Source organism: Epinephelus lanceolatus, chromosome 17 (genome assembly GCF_041903045.1).
Source record: "Epinephelus lanceolatus isolate andai-2023 chromosome 17, ASM4190304v1, whole genome shotgun sequence".
Classification (NCBI taxonomy): Eukaryota; Metazoa; Chordata; class Actinopteri; order Perciformes; family Serranidae; genus Epinephelus; species Epinephelus lanceolatus.
The window spans coordinates 35,741,131-35,757,397 of record NC_135750.1 but is presented as its reverse complement, the minus strand read 5'-3'; the positions used below and the strand labels follow the sequence as shown (position 1 = coordinate 35,757,397).

Sequence of the window (16,267 nt, the reverse complement as noted above, 5' to 3'; positions counted from 1 at the left end):
CAGAAGCAGAGGTGACTCTTGGTCTTCCTTTCCTGGGTCGGTCCTCATGTGTGCCAGTTTCGTTGTAGCGCTTGATGGTTTTTGCGACTCCACTTGGGGACACATTTAAAGTTTTTGCAATTTTCCGGACTGACTGACCTTCATTTCTTAAAGTAATGATGGCCACTCGTTTTTTTCTTAGTTAGCTGATTGGTTCTTGCCATAATATGAATTTTAACAGTTGTCCAATAGGGCTGTCGGCTGTGTATTAACCTGACTTCTGCACAACACAACTGATGGTCCCAACCCCATTGATAAAGCAAGAAATTCCACTAATTAACCCTGATAAGGCACACCTGTGAAGTGGAAACCATTTCAGGTGACTACCTCTTGAAGCTCATGGAGAGAATGCCAAGAGTGTGCAAAGCAGTAATCAGAGCAAAGGGTGGCTATTTTGAAGAAACTAGAATATAAAACATGTTTTCAGTTATTTCACCTTTTTTTGTTAAGTACATAACTCCACATGTGTTCATTCATAGTTTTGATGCCTTCAGTGAGAATCTACAATGTAAATAGTCATGAAAATAAAGAAAACGCATTGAATGAGAAGGTGTGTCCAAACTTTTGGCCTGTACTGTACATGTCAACAGAATCACTGCACTGCATGTTAAACTGATAGAGAAGCAGACGATCTCACTCAGGAGGCCTCCACCTCAGTGCCCTGATTGCCTTAATTCATTTCAGGTGTGGACCTACAGCAGGCAGCAGGGGTGGTGGCAGTCTGCTGGCTGCGGGGTGAAAGGAGCTTCCATCAAACACCAGCAGCGAAGGACACGGGCTGCTTTTCACTCCATGTTGCCTGCAGTCCAAACACACTGGCTCAGACATGGCTCACAGGTAATGTTTACTTACATCAGCGTCACATCACTTTGCTCAGAGCTTTGTTTAATATTATGCTGAGGCTTTTGCATCTCAAAGTATGAATTTATTTTGGTTTTCATTTTGAGTTGTTAATTAAGAGGCATCATTTTACCCAGGTGGCAAGTGCCGATTATTTGAACATCGGCCAAGTAATGTCTTATGTTACTTACCAAACAGTGTTTCCATAATACCATATTTACACATATGTAATTCTTTTATTGCCTTTCTTGTGTCTGATTCAATGGCAGATGTGCTGATTTCAGAATCACTTGTGCCAAAGTGTTGCGGTTAATTCGGAGCCTGACTCGTAAGAAGCCTGTGGTGCCAGAGGGTGAGGAGTCTAAATTCTGTCGATGCCTGACCACCTTGGACCTGGTGGGTCTGGGTGTTGGCAGCACACTCGGAGCCAGTGTGTACGTGCTGTCAGGAGAGGTGGCCAGGGAAGTGGCCGGCCCCAGCATTATCATCTCCTTCTTGGTTGCGGCAGTGGCTTCAGTATTTGCAGGGTTGTGTTATGCTGAGTTTGGAGCCCGGGTCCCCAAGACAGGCTCAGCTTACCTTTATAGTTATGTGACTGTAGGAGAGGTGTGGGCATTTGTGAGTGGCTGGAACCTGCTGTTATCCTACGTTATCAGTAAGTAAAACACAACAAAGGTATACCACTCTGTGTAAAGTATTAACAAAATGAACAAAGAGTATGAAAAGTAAAAGTATTCACTGTGCAGTAAAATCTTCCCCTATTGTTTTACAATTATATCATTTGTTTTGGATTAATATTACTGCTGCATAAATGCGTATGTTGCATTTTACTGCTGTAGATGTTTAATGTTGTGCTCATTTTAACTCCATACTGGTGGGTACTTTAATCTACAGCAATGCATCATATTCTCTGTTGACAGAACCACAGATCTCTTAAAAAGTCAACTTTTCATGCTTTGTGATGATGCATTTTCCAGCTGATCCAAGAGGGTTTTTAGAGTTTATTTAGCTTAAAGAAGTATTTCATCACTGCTGGGCAGACGGTGTTTTTCATAAAACTTGACTGTCTATGCAGTAGAAAGATGCAAATACTTTTGAAATTTGTGCTGAGAAAACAGAGAAAAAGGACTGTGGCATTTGCTCCTGCTCAAGAGGTAGCAAACCTACAACTACCAGCATGCATATCTGTAGCCTATAGTTAGGCCTTAGCTTCAAACTCTCCATCTTTATAACCTGATTTGCTGCTGAGTGAGTTTGACATCCTGGCTACAATGACATGCAAAAGTTTGGGCACGCCTGGTAAAAAGTTCATTTACTGTGAGTAGTTATGCAAGTAGAAGATGAACTGATTAGAAAAGGCATGAAAAAAAGATGACATTTCTTCAGTCTTTAGCCAAGATAATGTGTCAATTTAAATCTTATACAGTTTCAAAATAACATAAGGAAAAGGGCCTGAAGCAAAAGTTGGGCACCCTGCATGGTCAGTACTTAGTAGCGCCCCCCCTTGGCAAGTATCACAGCTTCTAAATGCTTTTTGTAACCAGCTAAGAGTCTTTCAATTCCTGTTTGGGGGATTTTCACCAATTCGTCCTCCAAAAGGCTTCTAGCTCTGAGAGATTTTTGTGCCACCTTGCATGCACTGCTCTTTTGAGGTTTATCTACAGATTATCAGTGATGTTAAGGGGATTGTGAAGACCATGGTGAAACCTTCAGTTTGCACCTCTTGAGGTAGCCTATTGTGGATTTTGAGATGTGTTTAGGAACATTTGCATCGACAGTTTAATTTCACTTTTATTCGGAATGAAAGACCATTCCGATTAAAAGTGGTCATGTAAACGGTCATTCCGATTGAAAATTAAAGGGAAATTTTGGTTTACTTCAACCTGTCTCCTATCGTCCTAAATTTGTTTCAAGTGACTAGTGACGAAAAATAATAGTTAGCATGTTAACCGTTAGCCTAGATACAGCCGGGGCGCATAGTAGCGTCAGACCTGTTAAAACGTAAGTGAACAGGCAACCTTCAAGTGCAAAGTTAGTCCACTAAACAAGCTTTTTTTCCACAAAGACCGCCTCATATCGTTAGGATAAATGTCAGAGAACATACAGAAAACGACACGTAAACGTGTTGTCTTACCTTACCGGTGTGCTGCCATGTTTGTTTATCCCTCTTGCTCTGCTTTCCAAAGCGTGGCCGAAATATATCTTGCCAGCTCTAGATAAAGCCCAGCTGGATACTAACGTTACTCTAGGTGGAGATGTCTCGTCTTCGGTCCCATCCAGACCTTGAAAATAAGGCTGCAACCGGTCCCATTCCTTGCAACAGAGGCATTCATCTTCTGTGGGCACTGGGGCACAGCATTCACAGGTACCAATCTCCAGAGTTACTCAGCCTTGCAGCAGCCATTCGTCCTCTACCTGTTGCGCCTATCTCTCTCTCTCTCCTCCTCTGTTCTTCAAATTTCACAAAGCTCTTCGTCAGTGTATCCTTCCAGCTGTTGCTGCTTGTACAGGCACGCTATGAGATCGCTGTTTGTTCTCGCGATATTTCAGCCGCGCTTTGGAAAGCAGAGCTAGATGGTAAACAAACATGGCACCACACTGGTAAGGTAAGACAACAAGTTTACATGTTGTTTTCTATATGTTCTCTGACATTTATCCTAACGATATGAGGCGGTCTTTGTGGAAAAAAAGCTTGTTTAGTGGACTAACTTTGCACTTGAAGTATGCCCGTTCACTTACGTTTTAACAGGTCTGACGCTACTATGCGCTCTGGCTGTATCTAGGCTAATGGCTAACATGCTAACTATTATTTTTCATCACTAGTCACTTGAAACACATTTAGGACGATAGGAGACAGGTTGAAATAAACCGAAATTTCCCTTTAAGTTCATTCCGGTCTTTCTGCGCATGCTTGTTTCCTTGCCCTTCTGGCGCGATGACGTATATAGCGCGCATAGCAACGGGCTGAGATAGAGCAGTCTGACTCGTTGCACTCACATACGCCAAAGCACGGTCTTCAATCTCCCTTCTTCAACCTTCTACCTCCCTTCTCCTCCTCAACAGACGAAGCATTAGCAGAGCAAGGTTGTTGTCGTACTGCTGCTTCAAGAATATAAGCAAAACAAGCCCAAAAAAGGCACTAAGAACGGCGTAGTCAAGCATCTTGTTATCCGGAGCGAGGACTACAGTGTTTTCTTCCGGTAAACGTAAACACGTAACATCCGCCCCACCCCCTATCTGATCAGAAACCTTCCCTGCCCCAAACCTTGCGCAGACCCGAATAAAGGCGAATAAACTGATCTCCCGTGTAAACCCTCATTCGGAATGAATATTTCCCATGTAAACTACCTGGAAAAACTTTAATTCCTAATGATTTCATTCAGATTTATTTCATTCTGAATGTAACCATAGCCATTGTCATGTTGTAGAAGCCATCCTCTCCTTATCTTAAGTTTGTTTTTACAGACAGTGTGATGTTTGCTTCCAGAACTTGCTGGAATTTAACTGAGCCAATTCTCCCCTCTACCTGTGGAACGTTCCCCATGCTACTGGCTGCAACACAAGCCCAAAGCATGATTGATCCACTTCCATGTTTAACAATTGGACAGCTGTTCTTTTTTTATGAAATTCTGCACCCTTCCTTCTCTAAACATACATTTGCTCATTGCTTCCCTTCAAGTTGTATTTTAACTACATCAGGCTTGCATCAGGCTTGTTTAGATGTTCCTTTGCAAACCTCTGACACTGAATTTTGTGGTGAGGACACAGGAGAGACTTTTTTTTTTTTTTGATGACTCTTCAAAGAAGATCATATTTGTACAGGTGTCACTGCACAGTAGAATGGTGCACCACCACTCCAGAGTCCAATAAATCTTTCTGCAGGTCTTTTGCAGTCAAACAAAAGTTTTGATTTGCCTTTCTTGCAATCCACGAGCAGCTCTCTCGGAAAATATTCTTGGTCTTCCAGACCTCAACTTTTGCTTTGCTATCTTCCTATAGTCTTCTAGTGCTTTGTGGGCATCAATTACTGTAGATTTCGGAGTGCTAGGCAGCTGTTTAGAGGAGCCCATGGCTGCTGATTGTTGGGACAAGGTTTTAGGAGTCAGAGTATTTATAAAGCTTTGAAATTTGCATCATCTGACCTTTCCTAACAATGACTGTGAACAAACCATAGCCACAACAAACTAATTATGGTTTGAGACCCTGGTAAAAGGGGGTCATCCCATTGTTTCCAGGGTTCTATGTTTCCCGGGTTCTATGTTCCCCACTTAACCCTGCAAAAAAGCTTCTATGTTCCCTGCTTACACAAAAAGGGTTCTATGTTGGTTGAGCGGGCAACACAGAACCCGGGAAACATAGAACCTTTTTTGCAGGGTTAAGTGGGGAACATAGAACCCTGGAAACATAGATACGCTCCCGGTAAAAGTTGTTTAAGAGCTCAAATGTCTTGGGGTGCCCAAACTTTTGCAGGGTGCTCCTTTCCTTTTTTCCCACTTTAAAATTGTAAGAAACAAAAATAATACACTAATCTTGCTTAAAATGTTGAAAAGCATGTCTCATCTCTCACTTCATGGCTTCTGGGAATCAGTCCATCTTCTACTTACTTAACTATTCACAGTAAGTGAGATTTTGACCAGGGCTGCCCAAACCTGTGCTTAGCCACTGTATATCCTTAAAACACATATTGTAGACCCCTCTGTCTGCTTCTATCACTTTTTTGTTTTTCCAAAAATGTGATTATTTCTTCAGAGAGTGCAGTTAGTTACAGCGTAGGCTCCATGCTAGCTCCAACAGCTTGAAAGACCATCGCAAAGGGATGGGGCTTAGCAAAGGGTCAATTGCACAGTATATTTAATTATCAAACAGCAAACACTGTCATCTGTAATAATACAAACCTCTTGATGAACCCTTAACATTGGGATTTTTTTTTTACCATCCATCCCATATGACATTGTGGCATTAGACAAAATCAGTCCTGAAGGTTTTGATTGTTGAATTATGTAACTGTCAGTTTTATGAGGGGACATATTTTTTAGTCATTATTTCTGTGTGGTTGTAAAAAAGGATTGATCTAAATGTCAATATACTTTGTTGTTCTTCCCAGGAACATCTAGTGTTGCGAAAGCCTGGACCGGGGCCTTTGATGACTTTATCCATAACGTTATTGCTGAAACTCTAAGAGAACATACACCAATGGATTCACCTGGCTTGGCTCCATACCCAGACTTCTTTGCTGCTGGGCTGATAATGCTCCTCACTGGTAATATCTGCAATTTTTTGCAAAGGCTACGAGTAGAAGATGTAAAACATTCCACAAGCTGAAATTCAGTTAATATTTTTAATACCTTTTCCTCTGAATTTCAGGTATACTTGCTTATGGTGTGAAAGAGTCCGTGATCGTGAACACAGGTTTTACTGCAGTGAATGTAACTGTATTGGCTTTTATTATCATCTCTGGCTTTATAAAAGGAGACATCAACAACTGGCGCATCAGTGAGGAGACTATCCTGAATGCAACTCGAGACATGGAGTAAGATCTCTTCTTCTAAACTTATGCTTATTTTGGATTCAAATGATAACCATTCCTCAGGTTCACCTACAGAAACCTTGTTATGACTTTTACTTCCACAAGATAGTCAAGTCAGCACACCTAAATTACTTAAAAATGTTTTCTCTCCTACATCTAATACACTGTAAACTCCAATTGTCAAAATGACATAAAAACTTGAAGTGAGGTAAAGATACTGCATGAGGTCAAATGGACACATGCTGGTGTCCTAAAAACAGTATGAAGCTCATTCTTGTAGACTGGCCCTTTTGAAAGTTCTCACATTCAAATCTGAAAACAAGGGCATGATACACATTTTGTGGTTCAGTGACTTACACTTTCTGTAAATATGTCCATCCATAAATACACTTAGAAACAAGAAGGGAAAGAAACTCCCCTTATAACTGCCATGACCACCCTCATCAGTCGAAGTACTCCTTCAAATTAAAGCTGTGTATTTGTCTTTTTAGGGAAAAGGAACTTTCTTATTTGAAGGACAATGAATCGCCTAACATACAAAGACACATACATTAAAACAGGATTGTTGTGGAACTCAAATAATGAATTGCAAAGGGTATTAGTCTATGCACATCAGATACTTAGAAATATTAATTGTTAAATAAGAAACCAAAGTATATTAATGTGCAATTTCATTAAATCCCATATTTACATAGTTTTCAACTAGCCTATATACTTCAACAGCATTTAGAATTACTGGATTTTAATTAGGACTTTTGCTTTTGGTGTGCCACCCCAAGATTTTCAGTGACCTCATCTGGCCATCCCTATGAAAATCTTCTGGGGGCGCCACTGCATGTACCATCTGTTTATTTCCACACTACAAAGGCTCACAATACCTCATCAACATAGTTCTGATATTCCTTGAACACTGACATTCTCTTCTATCCATTCAAATAGTTAGTGACCCTGTGTTGAAAACCTGTAGACATGCAAGCAAAAAACTCTTGTGCCTGGGGGTGGGGGATGATGGGGGCGCAGTTGTCTCAATTTCATTTGTGGAGGGGGCCATGGTGTCAGATTTGAAAACCCCTTGTGTACAGTAATCCACAGATATAAATGTCTACCACTTTGATACGGGCTGTAAAACTGTTGAGTACTGTTGATTCTGTGAATTGTCCAGAATAACCAGGACGTTAATTCTGGAGAGACAAGTTGCCATCTAGGATTTCTTCAGTGCTTTGAGGGGCACAAACATTGGACAGTGATTAGTGTCAAAACCACAGCAAATAAGACGCAGAATATCTGCATGAATAGATACATTTGGTCAAAGCAGAAAAATGTATTTATGTATGTTCTTAATGCTTTTAAATGTTTTTTAGCTGCTGCCATGTTAATAGGGAACATAAAGAATTCATATGAGAATGTCCACTCTGAGTGAAAGCAATCGATAAAGGTTTGTTCTTTTTTTCCTTGTACAGGAACCTTACATTGTCACAAAATGAAGCTGTTGATTTTGGTGTTGGGGGCTTCTTTCCCTTTGGCTTGGAGAGCACATTCGCAGGAGCAGCAACTTGTTTCTACGCTTTTGTTGGATTTGACAGCATTGCTACAACCGGTACTGCTGAGTACAATATCCTGGGATGAATAGACACATTTTTTAAACTAATACACAGGATATAAACAACTGTTTATTCCAAAGCATTTCAAATATATTACCAGGTATTTTATGTCTGCAGTAGTATTGCCCCAGATAGAATGCAAGAATTAATCCTATGGACTTACTCATTCAGGGGAGGAGGTGCAGAACCCACAGAAGGCTATACCTCTTGGGATCATGGCATCCCTACTCATCTGCTTCTTGGCCTACTTTGGCGTGTCAGCTGCTCTGACACTTATGATGCCCTACTATCTGCTCGACACCCACAGCCCTCTACCTGTGGCCTTTGAATATGTTGGCTGGGAGCCTGCAAAGTATGTTGTGGCTATAGGATCCCTCTGTGCACTCTCAACAAGGTAATGCTCTGTAGTCCTATACATAAGGCTTTCAGGACAGGGTTAAGGTAACCGTTGCAGCCAATTTTGGTAGGTAATATTTGACCCCTGGGAAAAAAGTTGTGCTAAGGTTAAGCGACAGGGCACAGAAAGACATGATTACAGGGATTAGCATTTATATTTGTCAAAAATTACTAATTGCATGTCAAAATGTGAAAATACTCTATTTAATGTAGTCCCACCCCACTTACTATAATTTACACACTTAATAGTCAGATTTTTAAAACAAATGGTTGAATTGTAATAAAGCTAGCTGTGTATAGTCTAGCAAACTTTTCAGAGTGGCAAGGTCTGTTGATTGCTTGAACGTGCATATGTTAAATGGGACTGAATGTCTAACCTAGTTGGTGTTGGAAAGCTCTTCCTTCACTCTTGTGAAATGGTGGTTTTGTTTTTTTCCACAGTCTCCTGGGAATGATGTTTCCAATGCCAAGAGTGCTCTTTGCAATGGCAAGAGACGGCCTGTTCTTCAAGCCTCTTCGTTACATGAGCCCCAGGCAAAGTCCTGTCTTTGCTACACTGTCTTCAGGAGCTGTGGCAGGTAATCCATTCGCAATTACACCTGGAACTTTATGCAACTATATGTCACAGAGAGGGATTTAGACAACTCTTGGGTTGCAAATATATGTATAAAACAGATCACAAGATTTGTTTTGGGTAGATCCCACCACGTCATGCTCATAAAATGAAACTATGCTGAGCAAATGCTGCCTCTATTGGTCAGGGTTTTTTGCCACCTAAAGAAAAGCCCTCCTAAAAAAAAATAAATAAATAAATAAAAAAAAACAATCAGTTTAATCGTACACTGTTTTTAGAATACTTTCAATGCTTTACCTTGCAATCAGACAGCCTTTTCCGACAGGAAACTGAAGCCATTATCTCAAAGCCATCAGACTCCACTGACAAAAATTTACAGTTGTTGGTCTACTGCTGCCTCGAGAAGTTAGTGTACAAAGGCCCTGATACACCAGGCTGATGGTCAGCCGTCAGTAATTGCTGGACTGTTAATGAGCATCTGTTGCCCCCTGGTTGGTGCAGCATGTCCTGCCCTGTTGCCCCTTGTTTGCCCCCAATTGCATTTTTTTTGGGCTGAGTCAGCATATTGAGTCTGCAACAGTGGAGCCAGTTGCTGAATGAAATCTCTCAGATTGGCAGTTCAGTTCAGTGCTCGAGAAGAGAAACAGACTTGAGGAACACAAACAAAGAGCTGAAGTCAAGAGGGAGTGAGCTTGAAATAGGCCTAAACTGGTTACATAAGGTAGCCGTTGAGCTCTTAAGCAGCAACGTTACGTGATGGTTTGTGTGATGGTTTTTCAATGTGTTAACTAGCTAACTAACATCAAGACGGTCTTCTGGTTCTCTCTTTGAACAATGAATACAGACTTCCTCCGTCTGCCGGTGTGGAAAGTTTTTTCCTCTCACGCAGGTGCAGAACCTATGTACTGATTGGCCATCTGTTGTAGTCTTTGCGGTGTGTTCATATGCATCTTTGGCCAATGCACAAGAGACCTGAGGCATCGCACCAGTCAGCTTTCGTTGCCACTAGTTCTCTAAAGTCAGTTTGGTGTGTCTGGACCTTAAGGTAATGCGGAGAAGATATTCCAAATACAGCGCACACTTAAACTGGTATTACTTCTTTTGTAAGGAGGCTAAAATATGTATTGCTGCAGCCCTTGTCCACAGCAATACATTGCTTTGCTCCAGCACCAGTAGATTTAGTTTCAGTATATAATATAAATATATATATAATCCGTATATAATATAAATAATAAATTAATAAATACATTTTGGATATATAGCCCAAATTAGTGCATTAATTTGGAATATGTATCCTACATATGTCATTTAAGATATCTACAATAGTATTTTGACTAGTGGAAATTCCTTTTTGACATCTCAAATTCTGTTGTGAACAGCTACAAGAAGAAATGTAGATATGTAACCATTACACTAGATATCTATAAATCATTTTCTATTAGCCAAAATGCAATATCTGCATGTGAAAATAGATTTGTAACATGTCAATTGATTTATGGATTTATTTAAATTTAATCTAAATTCTTAATCTGATTATAAAGCACATAAATTGATATTTTGACATGTTAAACGTGTCATTTACACTTGTAAAAACAACACTACTTCTCAGCTTTACTGAAGAAATGTTAAAGGGACTTGTCATATAATTTGGCTTGGAATTCTAACCCTTCAAAAAGCAATTGTTGATCTACATTTGTTATCACCACCACTGATTAAATGTTAAAGGGTTTACCATAATTTGTATGCCACAATCACAATTCCCTAACCATACTGTAGATGCCATGCACAGATACCTCTACAAAGAAATAATTCTAAAAACATTGCCATTGCACATTAAAGAAAAACATATTCAAATTAAAAATTATGTCATTTTGCAACCTATCGTCTTAGTCTAAACCCTATTATCTTGTCCCAAGATGAGTTATTTTGCTTGTCCAAAGTGAAAAGTAGCGATACTATGCAGTTATTGTTTCTCTCTAGCGTAGACATATGAATATTGTAACCTGCTACACATGAGTCTTGGTCATTAAAAGGAATATTGTAGCAGTACGAGCTCGGGATATAAATCACTAGTTTCATCACTATACAATATGATAACACTTCAATGGGTAATGATGCGATATTTGCCGATATTATAAAAGATATTATAAGTCTGCCAAAAAATTATTTTGATGCGATTCAGGGGCCTGCGATGGATATGAGACAATATCATCTGCCCATTTAACACAGTCTGTTACAGAAGAAGCTGCCACCCCTTTCTTTTTTACTTTTGGCCATAAAAGATAAAAGCAACACATAAATAATGTAAATGACTAACTGCTTCAGAGCAGTAAAGTACTTGATGATCAATTCCACCAATATACATAAAACAACACATTAACCCGCAGGTCTTTCCGTCAAAAAGCTGTTTCTGGAACAAATGTTTTCATTTTAACATAAACCATAATCTTTTTTTTTTTTTTTTTTCCTAAAACTAAAACTCTAAAAGATCTATCTGGCAAAAAGCCCTGAACATGGATTACCAATGACATTGTTTAACAAAAGTGTAAAATTCAGCCCAATAATAACTGTCAAGGTTCACATTCAAAATAGTTTTTCGCCAGTCACTTGTTATTAGTTTATGCAAAATTACATTGCATAAATTAGCCTAGTGGCTAGCTGTGTTTTTCTCTACTCATAGCTTAACAAATTACATGTAGGCTATTATTATTTTTTTGTTTGTTTGTTTTTACTCACCACTGGTTTAAGTCACTGCATCTCCTAACAGAAAATGACTTGAGCCCAGCATTGTTGAAACAGAACAGCTAATGGCAGATAAAGCTAGCTGTGCTGGCATATGGTTAGCAGAGTGTGATGCTGGCCAGACAGGTAACGCTACGTTGTGTTATCTCATAACCGCATTATTTATATACAGCATGAGCTTTGTCTGTTGACTCGTATCTTCTCCGAAATTTTAACACTGCTGATTTATTCTTGAGTAAATAACATTACCTTCAATCGTCTTTTTCTTGGCTGATGTTTGCTGGGTAAACGGAGTTTCAAAATAAGGTGTAATCTGAGGATGACTATATGGATCTATGTTTTAGCTTTGCAATGATGAGACTGTTAATAATTAAATCAATATATCAATCCAAATCAATTGATCTTTACACCCCAAGAGCTTTTACTAATGCCCCTCCTATCATCTGACTAAGCATTCCCAGACTCTTGTTCTGTCACTAACATATGTGAATCTCTTTCCAGCTTTCATGGTCCTGATATTTGACTTAAAGGGACTGGTTGACATGAGTTCAATTGGGACCATCTTTGCCTACTGTCTTGTTGCCGTGTGTGTTCTCATACTAAGGTATGTACACTTGGAGCAATTTCAGATAAATTTACAGACTTACTCTGCCAACTTGAGTCATGTAAACCATCTACTTTAGCTTTTACAAGCATGTTGCATTGTTTTTTTCTCCTAGATACAAAGAAGACTCTGGGTTTATCCATGGCCTGGAACCGTTTAGTGTAATGGGGCTTTTAAGACCTCCGTCTCGACCCACCCAGCGCACCTCTAAAAATGTCAACATAGTCACCATAATTATATGTAAGTAATCCCTCATTGTTCTCTTCACAGCCTGATCTCACAGAAATACGTGAAATGACCACGACCTCTTAACACCGCATTCCGTGGTGGCAGCACGTAATGGGTTGAAATTATGTGCCAGTACCACGGAAACAATGCCAATGTAAAGTCAATTAGGATCTGTGGTGTTCACACGGATTCCCTGATTCAACAACGTCACGTCAACCTTGTTTTCCTCAGTGATATCTTTAACATTTCTGTATACACACAAAAACACGGAAGTGTTCTTGATATTAAAACGGCAAATATATTCCTCTGTTATAATTTCCCACCAATAATAATAATAATGATAATAATATGATAGTTCGGCTGTATTAGATATTTGATATATTCAGTAGATTTACTTTTTACAACACTATTTGACAACTCAACAACCAGAGTCCCAAAAAACGCCGTTTCTAGAGAACTTGCTAAAATATCTGAAATTAACCATCATCCTTACTTTTTCTTAACATATTTCATCTAGGTGCAGTGTCATTACTAGTTCGGCTTTACTAGACATTTGATATATTCAGTAGATATATCTTTTTACGACTCTATTTTACAACAAGCCACAAAAAACTGCCATCCCAAAAAATAATCTAAAATATCTGAAATTAGCCAACATCCTTGCTTTTTTTTCTTAACATAGTTCATCTAGGTGCAGTGTTATTATTAGTTCAGCTTTACTAGATATTAGATATATTCAGTAGATATATCTTTTTACAACCCTATTTAGAGCCCTACTTTGCAAATCAGAAGACCTACAACTATGTTGCTGATATGTATCAAGCTGCATGGCGCATTCCTAGGCAATTGTAGTTTTTAAAAAATAAGTGTTTTTCCCAGATTTGGAAGTTGTACTGGTTCTGTGGCGCTGGCTTGGGGTCCGCTCTCCCCTGGTGGAGTGGAGGGTGGCCGGGTTGCCGGCTCCATGTGATGGTGTGTCCTTTCTGGTTCTTCCCTGCTTAGCCTTATTTTTTTCTTCTTATTTATTTATTTATTAGTGACGTTTGGATTGGTTACGGCAGACAGACGGCAATTTGAAATGGAATTATAGCTGCGGCGCAGAGATGGGTCGGCTCCGGGCATTTTTAGGCAATTCTGAGCAACAAGCAGAAGAATTGGAAGACATTTAGGAATTTAGCAACACAATCTGCCTTTTGCATCAGCTTAGGCTTGAACTCACAACCTCTGAGACTAAGAATCAATTTCTATCTCACTGAGCTAATTAGTCAGTGACAATTCATGTGTAGCTTCACAAACTGACTAAGCCAGACGTGCAGGTTTAGCAGCCGTCCATGCATGGAAAAGCAGATTTCAAACCACTGTAAAAAATTCAGTTATCGAAACAAAAATCTGAAAATACACATATTGCATCTAGACAGCATGGAGATGTTGGTAATTTGTTTTAACCACTAGATGGTTTCACACTGAAAAAAACTGAAAAACTGATGTTTAATTAAATTTTAACAGTATAATAATCCTTTTTTAAACAAGCACAGCCACATTTTTGCATTTGTCAGCAGGATTTGGCGGGGGGGCCGGGCAGCTTAGCCCACAGACGGCAGACAGTAGCTACAAAACAGTAGTGGAATGCGCCCCATCCGTCCACAGCGCAATGCTATCAAAAGCTTTATTTTATGGCCTTGACATTAACCTGTCATATTGTTGAGTTATCAGGACACTTTCGTGTTTTTGTGTGTATACAGGAATGTTAAAGATATCATTGAGGAAAACGAGGTTGATGTGACGTTGTTGAATCAGGGAATCCGTGTGGACACCACGACATTGGATCCTAATTGACTTTACATGGCATTGTTTCCGCGGTACCAGCACGTAATTTCAACCCATTACGTGCTGCCACGGAATGCGGTGTTAAGAGGTCATGGTCATTTCACGTATTTCTGTGAGATCAGGTTGGCTGTTCAACAGACTCTTACCTCATAGTTTTCTGCACTCACACTTGTTGCCAACCATACTGATTTTTTTTTAATTATAGGGTGCCCACAGTGCCACTATCCAGAGTTACTGAAACATAAATCCACAAACAAATTTCCCCATTAGAAATTTGGGCACAAAACAAAATTCCAATTATTAGTTTTTCCTGACAGCTCTGATTTCTCCCCAGTGTTCCTGGTGATCGTTTTAAGCGTGCTGTTGTCCGAGGCTCTGCATTCCCTCCGCAGACGAGAGCTTTGGAGCGTGCTGCTTGTCTGTGTCCTCGTGCTGACACTGGTCTTCGCTGTTGTTATCATCTGGAGACAGCCACAGAGCACAACTAAAGCTGCTTTCATGGTAAACTGGAGGGGCGATGATAGTGGGCAGGATTTCATGCATCCTGAGGATTTGCACCTTTACAGTTCCAGTGAGGAGATCTTGTTAGGGTGGTCAGTTAGTGGGCCTTACTGAGGGGCTGCTGCAGGGCAAAGAAAGTTCATGGCAAAGACATGATGTGCCCATTGAAGGGAGGCCTACCCAGGTTAAACCCACACTGAATGACCGCTGTTTAAATTACTCTATTTTTGGTTGCAAGAACTCCACTTTTAAGACTTTTGGGATTGAGATATTTGGAGTTTTGCTAGGTAATTTTATATGGGAATTTATGTTGATGTTAATTAGTGAGCACTGGAGGGGCTGGTAGGCTGATTCCCTTACCTTTAGGCAGAGTGAGTCGAGTTGTTAAAGGCGCTGTATGTAAGAATGTGGCAAAAACGGTTACTGCACTCAAATTCAAAATACTGCCGCCCCCCCCTCCCCTACAGATTCGAGGTTGCTGGACAGCGGCACGCTGGCGACTGATTTGTTTGCCCACGGGCGGCTGCCGTGGCAAGGCTGCGTCACCGCGTCCGTGATCTTCGGTTTTCCAGCTGACCGTTCGAGCAAGCCCGGCTTCTCTGCTGCTAACGCTGCTGCCAGGATACAGCTGAGGAGACTGCTAATGCTGCTTGCCGTGCTGCTGTAGTCGAAACTTTAACTGATGCTGAGACTCTACTGACTGCGTATTGGGTGCCGTTTGTAAAGTGTCTCACGCTGAAAATAACATCAACATTTTGCCACATTTAGCTTCAAACAATGTTTAAAAAAGTATTGTGAATTTTTTAACGTCTTCTTTTACCACATTTACAGCAATATTTGTTAACTTAGAAATATATTAAATAGTTAAATCTAAATATTAAATGTGGCACTTAAATGTTAAATCTAAATATTAAATCTAAATCTAAATGTTAAATCTAAATGCTAAATCTATATCTAAATATTAAAACTAAATCTAAATATTAAATCTAAATGTTTAAATATTAAATCTAAATGCTAAATATAAATATAAATGTTAAATCTAAATATTAAATCTAAATGTTAAATCTAAATGCTAAATATAAATCTAAGTGTTAAATGTTAAATCTAAATGTTCTGGGTGAAACTAAATATTTAGCTAATATGCAAATTCACACTGCCGGTCACTGGAAGTACCAAAATAAAAGCTCGAGATGGTCAGACTGTGTTTATAGAATCAAATAACGAATTAAAACCAACTTATCGGGGGAAATGAACACTTGAACATACATTAGCGTGATAATAACTACCTAAAATAACAAGAAACATGTTTGGAGAAATTTTATTTGACGTGTTTGAGATTTATATTTAACATTTAGATTTATATTTATATTTAGATTTAGATTTAACAT

At 39.5% G+C, this 16,267-nt stretch overlaps 1 protein-coding gene across 3 annotated transcripts in view; it reads left to right on the top strand.

The window, feature by feature from the left end:
- Nucleotides 1-713: 713 nt before the first annotated feature.
- Nucleotides 714-16,267, top strand: part of LOC117248561 (cationic amino acid transporter 2-like) — a 36,265-nt gene continuing 20,711 nt past the window's right edge. Inside the window, exons 1-10 of one of the 3 annotated variants that reach the window (XM_033613761.2) lie at nt 714-876; nt 1,149-1,534; nt 5,984-6,139; nt 6,244-6,409; nt 7,867-8,003; nt 8,179-8,359; nt 8,845-8,981; nt 12,221-12,323; nt 12,439-12,563; nt 14,713-14,879. In XM_033613761.2, the coding sequence (XP_033469652.2) occupies nt 866-876; nt 1,149-1,534; nt 5,984-6,139; nt 6,244-6,409; nt 7,867-8,003; nt 8,179-8,359; nt 8,845-8,981; nt 12,221-12,323; nt 12,439-12,563; nt 14,713-14,879 (1,569 nt within the window). In that variant the 5' untranslated portion in view covers nt 714-865. Of the gene's footprint in view, nt 877-1,148; nt 1,535-5,983; nt 6,140-6,243; nt 6,410-7,866; nt 8,004-8,178; nt 8,402-8,844; nt 8,982-12,220; nt 12,324-12,438; nt 12,564-14,712; nt 14,880-16,267 lie in introns of all 3 variants that reach the window. The other 2 variants (XM_033613760.2, XM_078176200.1) reach the window with 2 other exon arrangements.